General features: G+C 42.1%; 1 protein-coding gene across 1 annotated transcript in view; it reads right to left on the bottom strand.

The window, feature by feature from the left end:
- Nucleotides 1-14,767, bottom strand: part of COL4A4 (collagen type IV alpha 4 chain) — a 113,223-nt gene that overhangs the window by 66,306 nt on the left and 32,150 nt on the right. The window contains exons 6-13 of the mRNA XM_084779829.1: nt 10,205-10,339; nt 8,782-8,826; nt 7,907-8,023; nt 4,656-4,724; nt 3,524-3,559; nt 1,697-1,759; nt 667-702; nt 422-463 (exon numbers count right to left, since the gene is read on the bottom strand). Coding sequence (XP_084635955.1) covers nt 422-463; nt 667-702; nt 1,697-1,759; nt 3,524-3,559; nt 4,656-4,724; nt 7,907-8,023; nt 8,782-8,826; nt 10,205-10,339 — 543 coding nt within the window. The remainder of the gene's footprint in view (nt 1-421; nt 464-666; nt 703-1,696; nt 1,760-3,523; nt 3,560-4,655; nt 4,725-7,906; nt 8,024-8,781; nt 8,827-10,204; nt 10,340-14,767) is intronic.

The raw sequence follows: 14,767 nt of genomic DNA, 5'->3' as shown, positions 1-14,767 counted from the left end.
CCTTTATGTTCGCTGTCATATGGTGGGCATTTCCCACACCAGGACATCTTCATATGGATTTCTGACTCTTGTTAAGCAATTGTGCTGTAACTTAACTACCCTGGAACTCCGTGTCAGCAGGGAACATGTCAGTCTGGCTAATGTCAACCCTACCCTGCTATGGAGGAGATGCTCCAGAACTGCTGGGCATTCAAGTGAAGAATAGATAAGCCCCCACCTTAAGTCACCCCTCCTAGCCCTGGTATTCTGTTTTGTCATAACTGTCATTTTACAGCTAAGGGTAAAAGAATTCAGTGAACAGAAGTTATGAGCTATAAAGCTGGACAGTGTCTGCACAATGAACACAAATGATCACAACGGCCTCTATCACTAGAGAAGGCACACATCTCAACATCCGCCCTTCTGCACAAGCGGTCCTTACCGGGGCTCCCTTTTGCCCTTTCAGACCCAAAGCAGGATTTCCCTGAAATGAAAACGAAATAAATAGAATTGGTTTTTTAGTTTTCAAAAGGCAATTAAGAGCAATTAAGACTTCTATCTGTGCAACTCATTAGGGTGTATTTAAGTGGGAAGCCTGATAAAAGGAAAGCTGGGATCAAGACGGAGTCCATGACCCGTCATCTCACTGAGGGCAAGCTCTGATGATGTGTTGTATTCAGAACTTACCTTCAACCCAGGGCTTCCGGGATGACCTATAGGCCCCTAAATCAATGAAAAACATCAATAGTCAGGCATGGTCATCAGAATATTTTCCTTGGTTACCCTGAGTTTTAATTAGGAAATATGTTTGATTTTGAAGTTGTTTATGCTACTGTTCTCATTCTTATGAGGAAGATAAAACTTGGATCTCCTATGAATAAGGAGAAAAATAGTGGTTACCAGAGTCTGGGAAGACTGGACAGGAAGAAGGGGATGAAAGACTCGCTAATGAGAATGAAGACACAGTTGAAAACAGTGAGTTCTAGTGGTCTACAGCAATGAGGTGACAGTTAACAATTTATCTCATATTATAATGGCTATCAGATATTTTAAATGCTTCCAGTACAAAGAAAAGATGAATGTTACAAGTGATGAATGTACTAACTATCCTAGTTTGATCATTGCACATTAAATGCATGTATCCAATACCATGTTGTTGCTCATGAATACACACAATTGTATGTGTGTGTGTGCACACGTGTGGGCAAGTATATGCTCAGGTGTGTGTATGTGCAGGTGTGTGTAGCACACGTGGAGTCCAGGATCCATCTCAGATGTCATTTCTTAATTTTAGAGACAGTGTCTCCCTCTGGAATGTGGGGTTCACTAATTAGATCAGGCCAGCTAGTCAGAGAGTCCCAGAGTTCCACCTATATCTGCCTCCCCAGCAGTGAAATTAGAAGCATGTACCGCCGCCATGCTTAGCTCTCTTATGTGAGTTCTGGGATAGGACTCAAGTTGTCAGACTCCTGTGGAAAGCCATCTTATGACCCTATGTGCACAAGTATGTGTCATTTTAAAATGGAAATGACACATAGTGGACTTTCAAACATGGGTGGGCTATTTTGCTGTGTGGACAATAGCTTCTTCTTGGGGACTGAGCATCAAGATGAGTTCTGGTCAGTAAGGGTGGCTCATTGGCCTGACCAAGAATGTAGTTTTGGTCTCATTGCTGCGCTGTTGGCTACAGAGAGGCAGCATCGGCAGCTGTACTTACTGGCAGCCCTGGTGCACCAGCATATCCCATGGGCCCTGTTGATCCCTGTGCACCCCTAGGTCCCTGGAAAGAGAGAGAAAGAGATCAGCACTTTTACTGTGAAAAACACAATTATCTCTGACAGAAAGGATGGCTTGCAAGCCCAAGTAGATAAAAACCGAAGACACAGTCAGACGCCCACCCCTACAAATGGTCAACAAGAGAAGAGTTGGAAGCAGCACTCCAGTAAGAGTGGACACTCTGCTGTAGGGCTGCCCTTGGGTCAGGAGAACAATCAATACCGCACAAACAACTCTAGTAAAAAATAAACAGTGCAAACAAAAGAACTTCATTAGCTCTTCCCAAGTTCAATACAGCTTTATGTACATCAAGATGTCTTTTCATATTGGTATTGGGTAAGATGCATATTTGCAGACTTGTTTAGTTTATGCTTATGAATGTTTGCCTGTACATATGTCTATGTACCCCAGGCCAGAAGAGGCCACTGTGTTCCCTAGACTTAGAGTCACAGACAATTATGAGCCTCGGTGTAGGTGCTGGAAACCAAGACCAGGTCCTCTGCAAGAGCAGCAGGTGCTCTTAACCACTGAGCCATCACTCCAGTCCCCATATTTAAGTATTAATGTATTTGTACTTTTAAAAAATACTTAAAACAGCTGGGTAATGGTGGCGCACGCCTTTAATTCCAGCACTCATGAGGCAGAGGCAGGCAGATCACTGTGAGTTCGAGGCCAGCCTGGTCTACAAAGTGAGTCCAAGACAGCCAAGGCTACACAGAGAAAGCCTGTCTTGAAAAACAAAACAAAAATAATTGAAACATGACTTAGAAGATCAAAGAGACTAGAAATACTGTCCCCAGCTCAAGATTAAGATGGTTGAGACATAATTTTCTGTTTCATGTAAGTTGTCAGCATTGTGGCTTACACGTTGGCAAATGGTAGTGGCGGCTGGGCAATCCTGGAAGGCTGGAGAGAGCCTCCTCCACAGTTCCTATCAAATGACTCATGAGTGTGAGGTTCTGCCCTCTTTAAGAAGACGAACTGGCATCTATCTCAACAGTGACATCAAAGGCATCTCGTTTATGACATGGAATTGAGCTCCCGCACTGTTAGGGAACTGGCCTGTGAAAGTAACTCTGTGGGTAGCTGGAAGCCACCGCAAAGCAGAATTATAGGCCAATCACTGGGAGGCAAAACTGCCTTCAGTTTCTATCTAAATACTGATCAACTAGAAAGACTAATATGGTCATTGAATTACAAACTCCAGGGAAACGAAACTGGGGCAAAATAGCATAAACAGTTACTAATTTGGCAGGTAAAAACGGTACAGAAGTGGCACAAAATTCCATTTGTATATTTATGTACAAGGCCATATACTCTGTGTGTGTGTGTGTGTGTGTGTGTGTGTGTGTGTGTGTGTGTGTGTATTTCTAAAAGTTAATTTCCTACAAGTCTATAAATGCCTAACAATGCTAAATGATCACGACCAGACAATGTGTGTACGTGTGTGCACACGCATGCATGCGTGTCTGTGTGTGTGTATCTATCTGTCTGTCTGTGTGTGTGTATGTGTGTATGTGTGTCTATGTGCCTATGTCTGTGTCTGTGTGTAAGAGGCACCTTGCTGGGCTCAGCAACAGCTTCCTGGTAAGTGACCTGGGACATCATAGCACATGAACTTACTACCCTGCTCTCAGTACTGTGAAATTCTTAATTTCTAGCAAGGAATCACATTTGTATTCTAGACTAGGCTGGTCCTGTTGGACTTAAAGTCTGAAGAGCTATTTGACAAGAATACAGATGCCTACAGTCTTCTCCAAAGACTTACTGGTATGCCGGGCAGTCCTGGGTCCCCACGGTCTCCCTGCAATGACAACATTATACTGTTTTACAAGAGGACAGTTTTCTAGGGCACTGATGACTTGGAAAGATAAATGCAGCAGGAATAACCTGTACTAGGCCAGGTAGGCAGCATATTGAGAAACCAGCCATGGAAGGGCTCTATGGAGCTGATTTTCTTTGTTTATTCTCCTTCTATTTACTGGAGACTGGAACAAGGTTGGTGGAGTCAAGACAACAGAGAAGAGAGATGTGGGTTGTCGGTCTGCTCATTTTACTCTAGCATCTTAGCCCAAACATCCTGTCTCCTCACAAGAGACCCACCTCTGGTCTAGTGGACGCACCAGGCCTTGCTTTAGACCAATGGTTCTCAACCTGTATGTTGAGACTCCTTTGAAGTCCCAAATCAGATATCCTGCACATCAGACATTTACATTATGATTCATAAGAGGAGCAAAATTACAGTTATGAAGTAGCAACAAATATAATTTTATGGCTGGGGGTCACCACGACACGAGGAATTGTGTTAAAGGGTCACAACAACAGGAATGTTGAGAGCCACTGCTGCTGAGGGACACGAAGGGATCGTGGGGAGCATACCTTCCATGTGGGACATCCAGAGCTAACACTTGGCTTTATGCTGAGGGTTGATTGCTTTGCGTGATGGTCAGAGTGTGTGCATGCTCTCAGACACAGGCTCTTTCTAAACACAAGTTATATTTAAGGTACAATCTAAGACTTTGCCCACTTTTAGGCATAGCTTTGTCTGTGGTATTAGTATCACAGTGCTGTTCAGTCAAGGCCACCTCAGAATTCTCAGTGCCCTGTGATTCTCAGGTCAGTTCACAACAATTGACTACCTGGCCCAAATAACCATAGTGATGTGCCCAAGGAACCTTAAATGAATGTGTCCTTACAATTCTGAATGTAGGAGGCAAGGAAATCTATAGCCATAGAAACTAAGGCCAGTGCCTTCATACAAGGAGAACAGAGCTGTCTTGTTCTGTCAGGTTCATGAAAAAAAATCAGTACATTCAATAATACTTTGTAAGAAATCCATGACCCTCTGTTGCCTATTGGGCAACTGGCTTTGTTAAACCCAGAATGGCCATAACACTCACCTGAATACCTTTAAAGCCACCTAAAATGACCACCGACCTTCCCTTTTCTCCATTTTCCCCAGGGTGACCCTGAAAAGGAAAGAGTCACTTAGGAAAAAATAGATTGCTATTTCAGTGTTCAATCCTTTCACAAGCACTGTAGCCATTTCACCGGCGTGGATTTATGGTTTTCCAGATTGTTGCTGGTCCAAGGTTCAAGGTTCTCATACACATCTACTCAGGCATCCAATTAGGGTCTGTGAAGGCTGACCACTCACTAATGAACAGTTACTAATTACGCAACAGAAAAGCTGCTTTTTCTCATAATATGATGCAATGCATTATCCTTAAAATAAATAATTTTGCAATTTGATTTATGCCCAGCAATACTTCTTAAGAGCATTTATTTGACCCATGTCCATATTTGTATTTAAAATAGAGTTTATATGACCTTTTTAAGACTGACTTTCGAAATGTACAGCATCTTCCCTTCTGTAAAGCTGTTCCTGTTTTGATTGGTTGGTTGGTTTTGTTCCTTGATTGATTTGCTGTTTGCCTCACTTTTGAGACAAGGTGCCACTACGTACCTATGGCTGATCTGGAACTGACTATTTAGGTTAGGCTTGTCTGAAACTCACAGAGACCTACCTGCCTTTGCCTCCTAAGAACTGGAATTAAAGGCACGTGCCACTACGTCCAACAGTTTAGAGCATTTTTAGATGGTAAATGAAATAGATCAATGAATTACATTATAATTTTTCTTATAAACAATTTAAAATCCCAGTTAACATCTTAGATGTATTAACTTGCTTGTCACACAGAATTTCTGCCTGCTTCATATTAACAAGCTCTGGGAATGAGTATAAATTTCTAAGTGATCCCACTCGTAAAAGTGCCTGACCTTGTTTCCAATGGGAGCCACTCACTGGCTTTCTGCTAAAGTCACAGCAACTGTTTCCTGGAGGAATCAGTTCTGCCTCCCAAGGCAGCAGTGGCTTCCTACAGCACCAGTCTGCATGGACTTCAGCTCTGTTCTGAGTTAAATCAGTTATAGAAATGGAGATCGATTGAATAGTGGCAAAAGGCGAGAGCTATAACTTGAAGACAGAATGCTTGACTGGCAAACCAAAGGTCCTGGGTTTCATCCCCGAGATTCAAACAAACAAACAAACAAACAAACAAAATAAAACCCTTCACTGCTGGCTTCTTGGACTACAAATCACTATATGAATAGTCTGGTCATGATCAGTGATGAATCATGCCATGTGTTTCAAAGCGTGCTATGACTGACTGACCACTGTATAAGCCTGCCATGATTGGCCACTGCACTTCTTTGTCCATTTCTCATTTTCTTTTCAATGGATTATTAGCATATATTAATTATGCATGATAGGGGTTTAATCATGACGTTTTCATTCATGTAGATAATGTATCTCGTTCATAGTCACTGTTTCTGTCTTCTGTCCCCCTCCCACTTCTGTTGTGATCTCCCTTTCCCTAACTAGTGCTCCTTCTGCTTTTGTGTCTTTTTTATTTTTTATTTTTGTGACCCCATGAGTTTCAGTAAGTTTGTCTATAGGAATATGGATGGGAGTTTGTTTGCAGGAGTGTGACTACTATACATCTCTTATTCAGACATGTGTACACATACACACACACACACACAATACAGCTCAGCAAAACACATAGATGTGTTGTTTCCTCATCTCTTAGAGATAAGCCCAGTGGTATTCTACAAAAATGGCTATTTGAGAGAGGGAATTAGTCTTCAAAGATGAAAGAGAAGCAAACACAAGAGAAGCAAACAATGGTTTCAAGTGAAACTCCAGAGGATTGTAAGGGGAGTTAGAGAAAACATGGCAGCCAAAGCACCCAGGGCTGATAGGCTCATCGACAGAGACACAGTGGCTGTGATGGAAAGGATGTGAGGAGGGCAACTTCACACTGGAGAACCTTAGGGAGATATTTCTCAAGAATGAAAACTGACTCAAACATAGAGGATGACATCTTGTCACAGCATGAAAAAAAGTTAAATTTGATATTATGTATTACATGAGAAAGGAAAGCAGGGTTCAAGATAGTCTGGAGAATTTGTTTTTAACTGAACAAGCTTTGATTCTCAATGTTTAAAATCACGAACTATCGTGTAAATGTTAGTTCTGGTTTTTCATGCAAGTTCCTAAGGGATTAACGGAAACACGTAAAAGGCCACAGGACAGTAGTAACTTTCCCCACCAGTGGCTGAGGTTGCTTTGGGTAGCTTTACCCTCTGCAACCATCTCATCTTATAGGCAGGGTGACCAGAAGAGACAAAAGAAGGCTGCTCAACAAAGGGACTACTGTGACATTCCAACCCTGGGGTCAATACTGCTTGCCTTGGTAAAGCCCCTGGCCTCCAAAATGCCTGGTTCAGTAGAGTGAGGTCAGGCCCAGCTGGAAGAGCTTGGGGGGGTGTATTCACCTTAGAGCAGTGGGCCTTACAGCAGAGTGTACTTGAACAGAGAACCTTAGCGCTCAGAGTGATTTTAATGTGACATCAAGAAAGGGGCTGGCCTGCAAATCCTTCTGAGTTCTATGTTCTGATCAGTTCTCCTTCTGTCCAGAGCACAGGGAAGATGAATGAAGAGAAAATGGATGGCACTGGTAGTGCCAGTTGGAAGCCTCATGGCAGAATTGGAGAAGAGATATTTACATAGTAAAGGGAAGAGGCTGAAAGATAGCCATGCATAGAAAATCAACTTTTTTCTTACGGGAAAACATTTATTTATTTTTAACTTTTTTTCCCTCAATCTTTATTTATTCTTTGAAAAATCCATATAGTACATTTTGACTCTGGCCAAACCATGTCTGATTTTTCTTAAGTGAGAAAGGTGGGAAGGCAGGTGGTGAAAATAATGGAATGTCCCTTGCTGAAGCTATACTTAAAAATAAATTCATCCTGACCAGTGGGAATGTGGATTTTGGTAAGCTGTACCGCTCCAACCCTTAACTATCCAGTCTTTTGCAGGAATTAGAAATACTTTAATGAAGCCAGTTGTTCACACTCTCCTCTTATAGCCACTTAGTGTCTTCTCTTGCCACAGCCTGTGAAGCCCCTAGACATATTCTGCTTCTGCCCACCTTGCCAACCCTTCCCAAAACACCTAGTTTAGTTCACCACGCCACAGGCAAATTTGCAAGGACTCCACCTCCAGAATAGCCCAAACTGGTTCCTGCAATCTATAAAGTCTTTTCACCTAGGATCACTCTAAGCTGTGCTAACGGTGTCTTACAGGGGGGCCTCCTGGGCCAGGAGCTCCTCTTTCTCCTGGAAATCCAGGATCACCTCTTGAGCCATTGTAGCCATCCTTGCCAGGTTTGCCTCGGGGTCCAGGAGGCCCTGGGTAACCCTGCAAAGGACAAAGCTGTGAGTGAAGTACTTCTGCAAGAAACCCCCAACACAAAGGCTGTGCAACGTGGACCCCCAAATTACAGAGTTACAGTTCATTTTATTTGTTTCATTTTGTGAGGTTTCCTAAAAGCGCTACCTGGGAAAATTACAGCTTAAATACGTACTATGTCTGTGGTCAGCTAGTTTACTGTAGCTTGAGTTATTCTCCAGCTTTGGAGGACTCTGTAAAGTTCTCCCAACCCCGCTTTCTTCTTTCACTGGGCTTCTGTGCTGTATGGCTCTCAACATCACACGCAAAGCTGGGACACACCAGAAGATGAAGCTTCTGTTATGAGCTCACATGTCATTCTAGAGCAGTGCGCATGGCACGGCAGGTATATCTACAGTCTATTTTGGATTTGATTTTTTTTATTTGTTTGAAGAGTTTTCTCTTTGTGTAAAAATGTTTTGGTTTGAGAATTATTGTACAAAATTGAAGAATATGCAGTATAGTTATTTTTAGAAATTTTAAGAGTAAGAACTAATCATACATTTTTTTTAACATATTTTTTCAGGGAATTTGTTTATGAGGGTTTTTTTCAAGACAGCGTCTCATTATGCAAACCAAGATAGCCTCAAACTCATAATCCCCCTGCCTCAGCCTCCCAAGTACAAGATGACATGTGCGTGTGCCACCACACTCTGCTTCGATTTAGAGCTTCTAATGACTGTTTCTTCCTTTCTTAAAACAATGGAGAAAAGTGTGGGGACACTTACAGGAGCGCCATCCAAGCCTGGAAATCCAGGGACACCAGTTGGACCCTAATTCCAATATATAAAAACAAAGATGTAAAGATGACTAAATTATTAAACTGGCAAGCATATTTACTTGAAACTATGAACAGTTAGTAATCCCAGACAGAAAGACCTTAGCAGTCATTGTTGCTTGTCTTTACATTGATTGCTCTAGGCCCCAACATTTAAGAGTATCCTTTCACACTCTGTTGTTCAGGGCCTAAGAAGGCAACTTGGCAGAATCCACCCTAACTAAATATTCAGCATGCTGTTAAACTCCATCCCTCAGAATCTTCCCCCAGGACAACAGACTCAACATGAACAAGAGCAGTTGATGGGGTTACATCCCTGCCCTGGCACTGTACCAAGTTGCAAAAGAATTTCATATTTTCATCAACAGAAAACAAACTGTGGTTTTACAAACAGGATGGCATATATTAGTTTCTTTTTTTCTTTTTTTTTTTAAGAATAAATGTGGGATAAGAAATTTACATAGAATCAGTAATCTCTAAGTCATATTGTTGGCTGAGAAAGGAAAGGTTCAGTTTGGTACGCCCCATAGTTTTTGAACCATTAGATGCACTTCCCCCCCTCAAAAGGTGGGGGGTGGTGGTAGAATTAGGGTGCACCTTATGGTCTGGTTGCTGTTTTTACTGCTTTTATTGTTTTACTGCTGTAAAAACTGGGTGCGTCTTATGGTCAGGTGAGTCTTATAGTCCAAAAAATATGGTAATGCTTTGTTTGGATGGTACAGAAAGCAGATGGACAACACCAATCTTTCATGTGCAGAAGTGTTGTATAAGGCTTGCTTCTCGGGAAAGGGGCTAAGGACAGACTGGTTACCACAGAGTCCTGTGTCTTAGATTTTGGCCAGGTGCAGGGCTGTAGTATTCCTGAGCCTGAATGTTATAGAGAGATGGGGGGAATAATTTGCCCTTTAGTAAGATAATGTACTTTTCCTTCCCAGAATCCTTACCCACAGTGCAGCTGCTTACCAGGCTATGAGCAGGAAGCTTCACAAATCTGCCCACTGCCTCAAAATATTCAGAAGAGAGGACTTCAACTTTCTTTCTTTTCTCTAAGCATATTTCTCCTAACATTTTGGGCTCCCTTGACACTTTAGGCTTCCTTACTCTTCTGAAGTTCTCCTGCCTGTCATGTTGCTGCTTTTCTGTCGTGTGTATAACCACCAGGCCCCATGCCTCTAGGCCTCCGTGCCAGCTTAGACTGCATATGTTTTTCCCATCTCTTCTCTACTCTCTTCCTTTGGGAAACTGCTGAGGTTTACAGCTTGCCCATAGAGGGGAGTTTTCTTTTAAATATTAGCAAGATCATCCTCAGGCTTTTAAACAAGCAAACAAATAAACCCTGGGTGTTGGAGACTGTAAGATATTAAGTGACTCACCTTGTCTCCTTTTTCTCCTGCTGGTCCAGGTGGGCCACTGTCACCTCTCATTCCTTTTTCTCCTGGAATCCCAATGGGTCCCGGGGGTCCCAATGGCCCTATTGGTCCCTGTGGCCCCAGCGGACCTGGTTGACCCTGAAATGAAAAGGAAAGCATAAGAAGCCATAGATACTGCTTGCTAACGCAGGCACTTCCCTGTGAGTATAGGCAAATCAAAACATTAGAGTTGAGCAAATTCCAATAGAAACACAAACCACTGCCTAATACAAATAGAAGCTATGGCATCGCCTTTTCAAGCTGACTTTAAGCTCCATGATAAAGTTGCATTGTTCTGTCCATGTGTGTGCACATACACATGTGCATCCATGTGTGTGTATGTATACAAAGGGGACATATATATATATGTTTGCACATATGGGTGGATTAAAGCTATGTTATTATTTTCACGCTGCAGATTGCATTTGTAGGTCCTGGCATGTCTCGTGCATCAGAACTAAAAATATCAAAGTCTGATTGCTACCATGTGAAGAGCACAGCTATGAGCGAAGGAGAAAGTACCTGATATACGTAAAAGGGGTCATGGTTTTTATGTCCTATTTCTATTCCCCCACCTATTCCCCTGTACAGTTAGTGATTTTGAACTTTTGAAAACAAATAATCCTATCAAAATATAATTTTAATTTGCAGAAATTCTAATTGTTTATTTCTTTATAAAATAATCAACCTATGGCAACAAAGCAGCCATTTGAATGGACTCAGAAGTGTAGAATCAGCTCGTCTAAATGACACTGTCTCAGCATTCTGTCCATGTCTAAAATTGCAAGGATGTGGGCTGAAAGTGGATTTGATTCAAATGTTATGTTAAACAATTTGCTTTGCTGTCTTAGGCTACAGTGCTGACAGTAAACAGAGAGAAGATTGCAATGAGCTGTGGAGTAATAAGGCTGTCACCAATGCATGAGGGTCTGACTGGATGACAAAAGTGTTCAGTGTTTTCCCATCACACCTCAGTATGTGTTATAGCTCATTAGAGTTGGAAAACACTTCTCAAATTCATTCAAAGTTGGGCTATGAAGTTTTTGTGGTCCTTCAGATTTTCTAAATTCCATTAAGAAAAAAAATATTTTAAAATCCTTTGCCCCTAACCGCACTCATAAATACATCTTTTAAAAATGAACATTTTAGCTAGGCAGTAGTGGCACACACCTTTAATCCCAGAGGCAGGTGGATCTCTGTGAGTTAGAGTCCAGCCTGGCCTACAGAATGAGTTCCAGGACAGCCATGGCTACACCATGAAACCCTGTTTCAACAAACAAACAAATAAATATTTTTAAATTGTTTTATTGCAGTATATATGTATGTATGATCACACACACGTGTTTCCAGGACTATCTGCTAAGATCATATCACTTAGATTTCTAAAAACAAATGAGGAGAACTTCTGAGATGCACAGGATCCTGGGAAAAATATTTCTTGCAGAGTCCAATAAAACTCAGATATATGCCAAGTCAAGGTGTTAGCACCATTCAATTTGGATAGCGAGTCCTGTGTGATCACATGAAGGAAGTCCTGTGTGCTGGCAACTGGGAAGGCTCTGAGAACCAGATGTTTTGCAGATGTGCTGGCAATTGGGAGGATTCTGATAAGCAGATGTTCTCCTAAAACCAGGGCAATAGCCAGGCCTTCCCATCAGACCAGCACATATGATGAATGCCAGGAAACCTTCCATGTTCATCTCTACACAGGAGATCACCCCAGTGGGAAGAAACCATAACTGAGACTCCCAATCGTTACCACACTCTGTCCCCGCTTAGTTAGTGGTGCTGACTACAGCCAGGCCCAGCCAAGCAGAGGAAGATGACGCAACTGGAATCTGGTGAAGGAGCCATTAGCAATAATACAAGATGATTCATTACAATATCATTTGCCATAGCAGGGAAAACCAGTCTTGTGGAAGCCCACCAGCCTGGGACAGGGTGAACACATCGTATTTCTTACAACAAAGCATTGAGTAGGCTCGGCCACTGAGTATCACAGTGAAAACACAGAAGGTAAGCAGTCTGGAAGCTGACACAGGTAAAGAGAGAGCTGAGAGTGATGCAGACAAAAAAGGCACCCCAGGAGGAAAAGAAAATGAAGTCACTCATCTTAGTGGACAGCTAGATGAGACTTTGACAGGAAGGCACTACTCAGTACCCTGCATTGGCCTGAGAGAGCTGGGGTAGTCCCCTCTGAGGCCGAGGTCTTAACAGAGAGATGCAGATGTGGGCAGCTAGACTCCCCTGAGTAAATGTGGGTCTGCAGTGAGGGTCTGGGGAAAATAAGTTGTTAGAGAAAGTGACAAAGATCCACACTGGCTGACAGAGAGCATGAGGAAGACAGTGGTCAAAAACCTGGGCAAAATATTCAGTCCCTTTGCACAAAGCTCAAGGCCACATTTACTAGCTGTGTGTCCTTGAGTAGGTGTTTTATTCTAAAAATATCTCATTAGCATATATTAATTACATATAATAATGGACCTCATTATGACATTTCTGGACTACATCCTTAACCTCTCTCATGATAATCATCTTTTTCTGACAACAGCTTGGGGCCAAAAAGAATAAAACCTGTAAACTGGTTTAAGGGAGTACCTGTCATGATAAATGTTAAACACAGTTACTATGCACTATTATGACAAATGTGCAAATGACAAAAGCAAGTGACAGGACAGTACATCATATGCTCCCAACCCTCAAGAAACAGGACAGAGCCTTTTGCTGATGACCTGTGTACAAATGGAGGCTCCCAGAATGCTGTGCAAGCAATGAGGGAAAATACAAGCCAGGGGAATTTCACAATCCCCTTCTTGTACATCTTATAATCAGCAACTGTGAGCTTTGGAATAAAGATAATCATCATTTCTGAGTCACCATTATGTCACTGGCTCCAGCAGTATCACTGACAGCCTTTAACCTCTACCTGGGCTAATTAAAACTGTACTTTATATGTATTTTCCTTTTTCCTCATACTTTTCCATCCTCAACATAATGGCTGCAGTTAACTAAGAGTTATAAAAGCTTGGAATTTTTAGAAATTTGTGTGTGTGTGTGTGTGTGTGTGTGTGTGTGTGTGTGTGTGTGTGTTTCCAAATAGTGGTAACAAACCAGAGCTGTGAAACCTTGAGAACATGGAGAAAGTTGATCAATCTGCAGTCAATAGCATGTACAATCTAGACCACAACCTAAAACGAATAATAACTTTAGATGACCTTCTTTCCCTACTTTAAGTAGTCTTATATCTAATATTAACTTTTTAGATGAGATTAATTATCATACATATAAAAGTTCTCAGAAACTCAGAACTTCAGAAAACAGAAAACAACTGCTATTATATTAAATTTGAAATTATCTTTTTATCTTACAAATAATTTGTACATAACTCCCCAAATTATCTTCTGGGAATACAGCCCTTTACAATAATGTGTTATTTAGAGGCATAGCAAGATGAGCTCTCACATAAGGGGAAACTAAGAAAGAGATGGCCAATTCACTGGCCATAAATCTCTTTAACGTCTTTCATTTTAGACATGCAGTCCTGAATCCAGTAAGCTAATGGGACTTTGCAGAGGGAAAAAAATGAGTGGAAATGTTTAACATAGTGCTGACTGATAGAATTTCATTTAGTATTCTGTGGAAATGGGTCCTGATTAGAGAAAGAACCATAAACAATACTTTGAAAACAAACAGTAGAGCAGCAAATAGCTGTTTGTGTTACTGAAGAAAATTGAATTTTCCTCCAAGGTCCCCTCCCCCAGCCTAGACATGCATATCAACTTGTAGCCATCTCTGGGAAACTCACCTGCTGCCCTGACTCACGAGGGTCCTCCATTCCTGCCCTTGGCTGACAGTCTCTCAATGTTCCCACGGAGAGATCCCCTCACCCCGACTTCCTGCCCTTGCACTTACAAATAAAATGCCTCTCCGAGATGCCAGAGGAATACTTCTCACCTGTTTCCACCATCCTCTTTTTACCCGTGCCTTCCCATAACCCTACACTGAACCACGACCTGGCAGAGACCTCCCAGGAGACAGAACATGGCTGTCCGAGGCCATGATGGCAGGAAGAGGTATTGGTCAGCCTTTTATCATTATAGTTAAACAACCCAGAGGCAGGCTGATTTATAAAGAAAAAGGTTGGGGTGAAGATGTAGCGTAATGGTAAAGCATCCACCTACCATGCATACATACATTTAATCTCTAGTATTACACACACACACACACACACACACACACACACACACACACACACACACACGGACAGAAAAAGAAATGTATTTGGACTCACGGTTTTGGAAGTATGTGAAAGGTATAAATGACATAGCACAGCTCTGGCCAAAGCTCAGGAAGCTATACCACACAGTGATGGGAGAAAGAGTGTAGTGTGTGTGTGTGTGTGTGTGTGTGTGTGTGTGTGTGTGTGTGCGGGCACGCATGCGTGAGTGTGTTGAGGGCAGAGGTAGTTTCTCCCTCATCCTTGTAGAGCCATCTGATTCAATCATGGGGGCTCCACTCCAATACTAT

This window comes from Acomys minous, assembly GCF_964271855.1.
Source record: "Acomys minous genome assembly, chromosome: 4".
Classification (NCBI taxonomy): domain Eukaryota; kingdom Metazoa; phylum Chordata; class Mammalia; order Rodentia; family Muridae; genus Acomys; species Acomys minous.
This window is presented reverse-complemented; position numbering and strand designations above follow the sequence as displayed.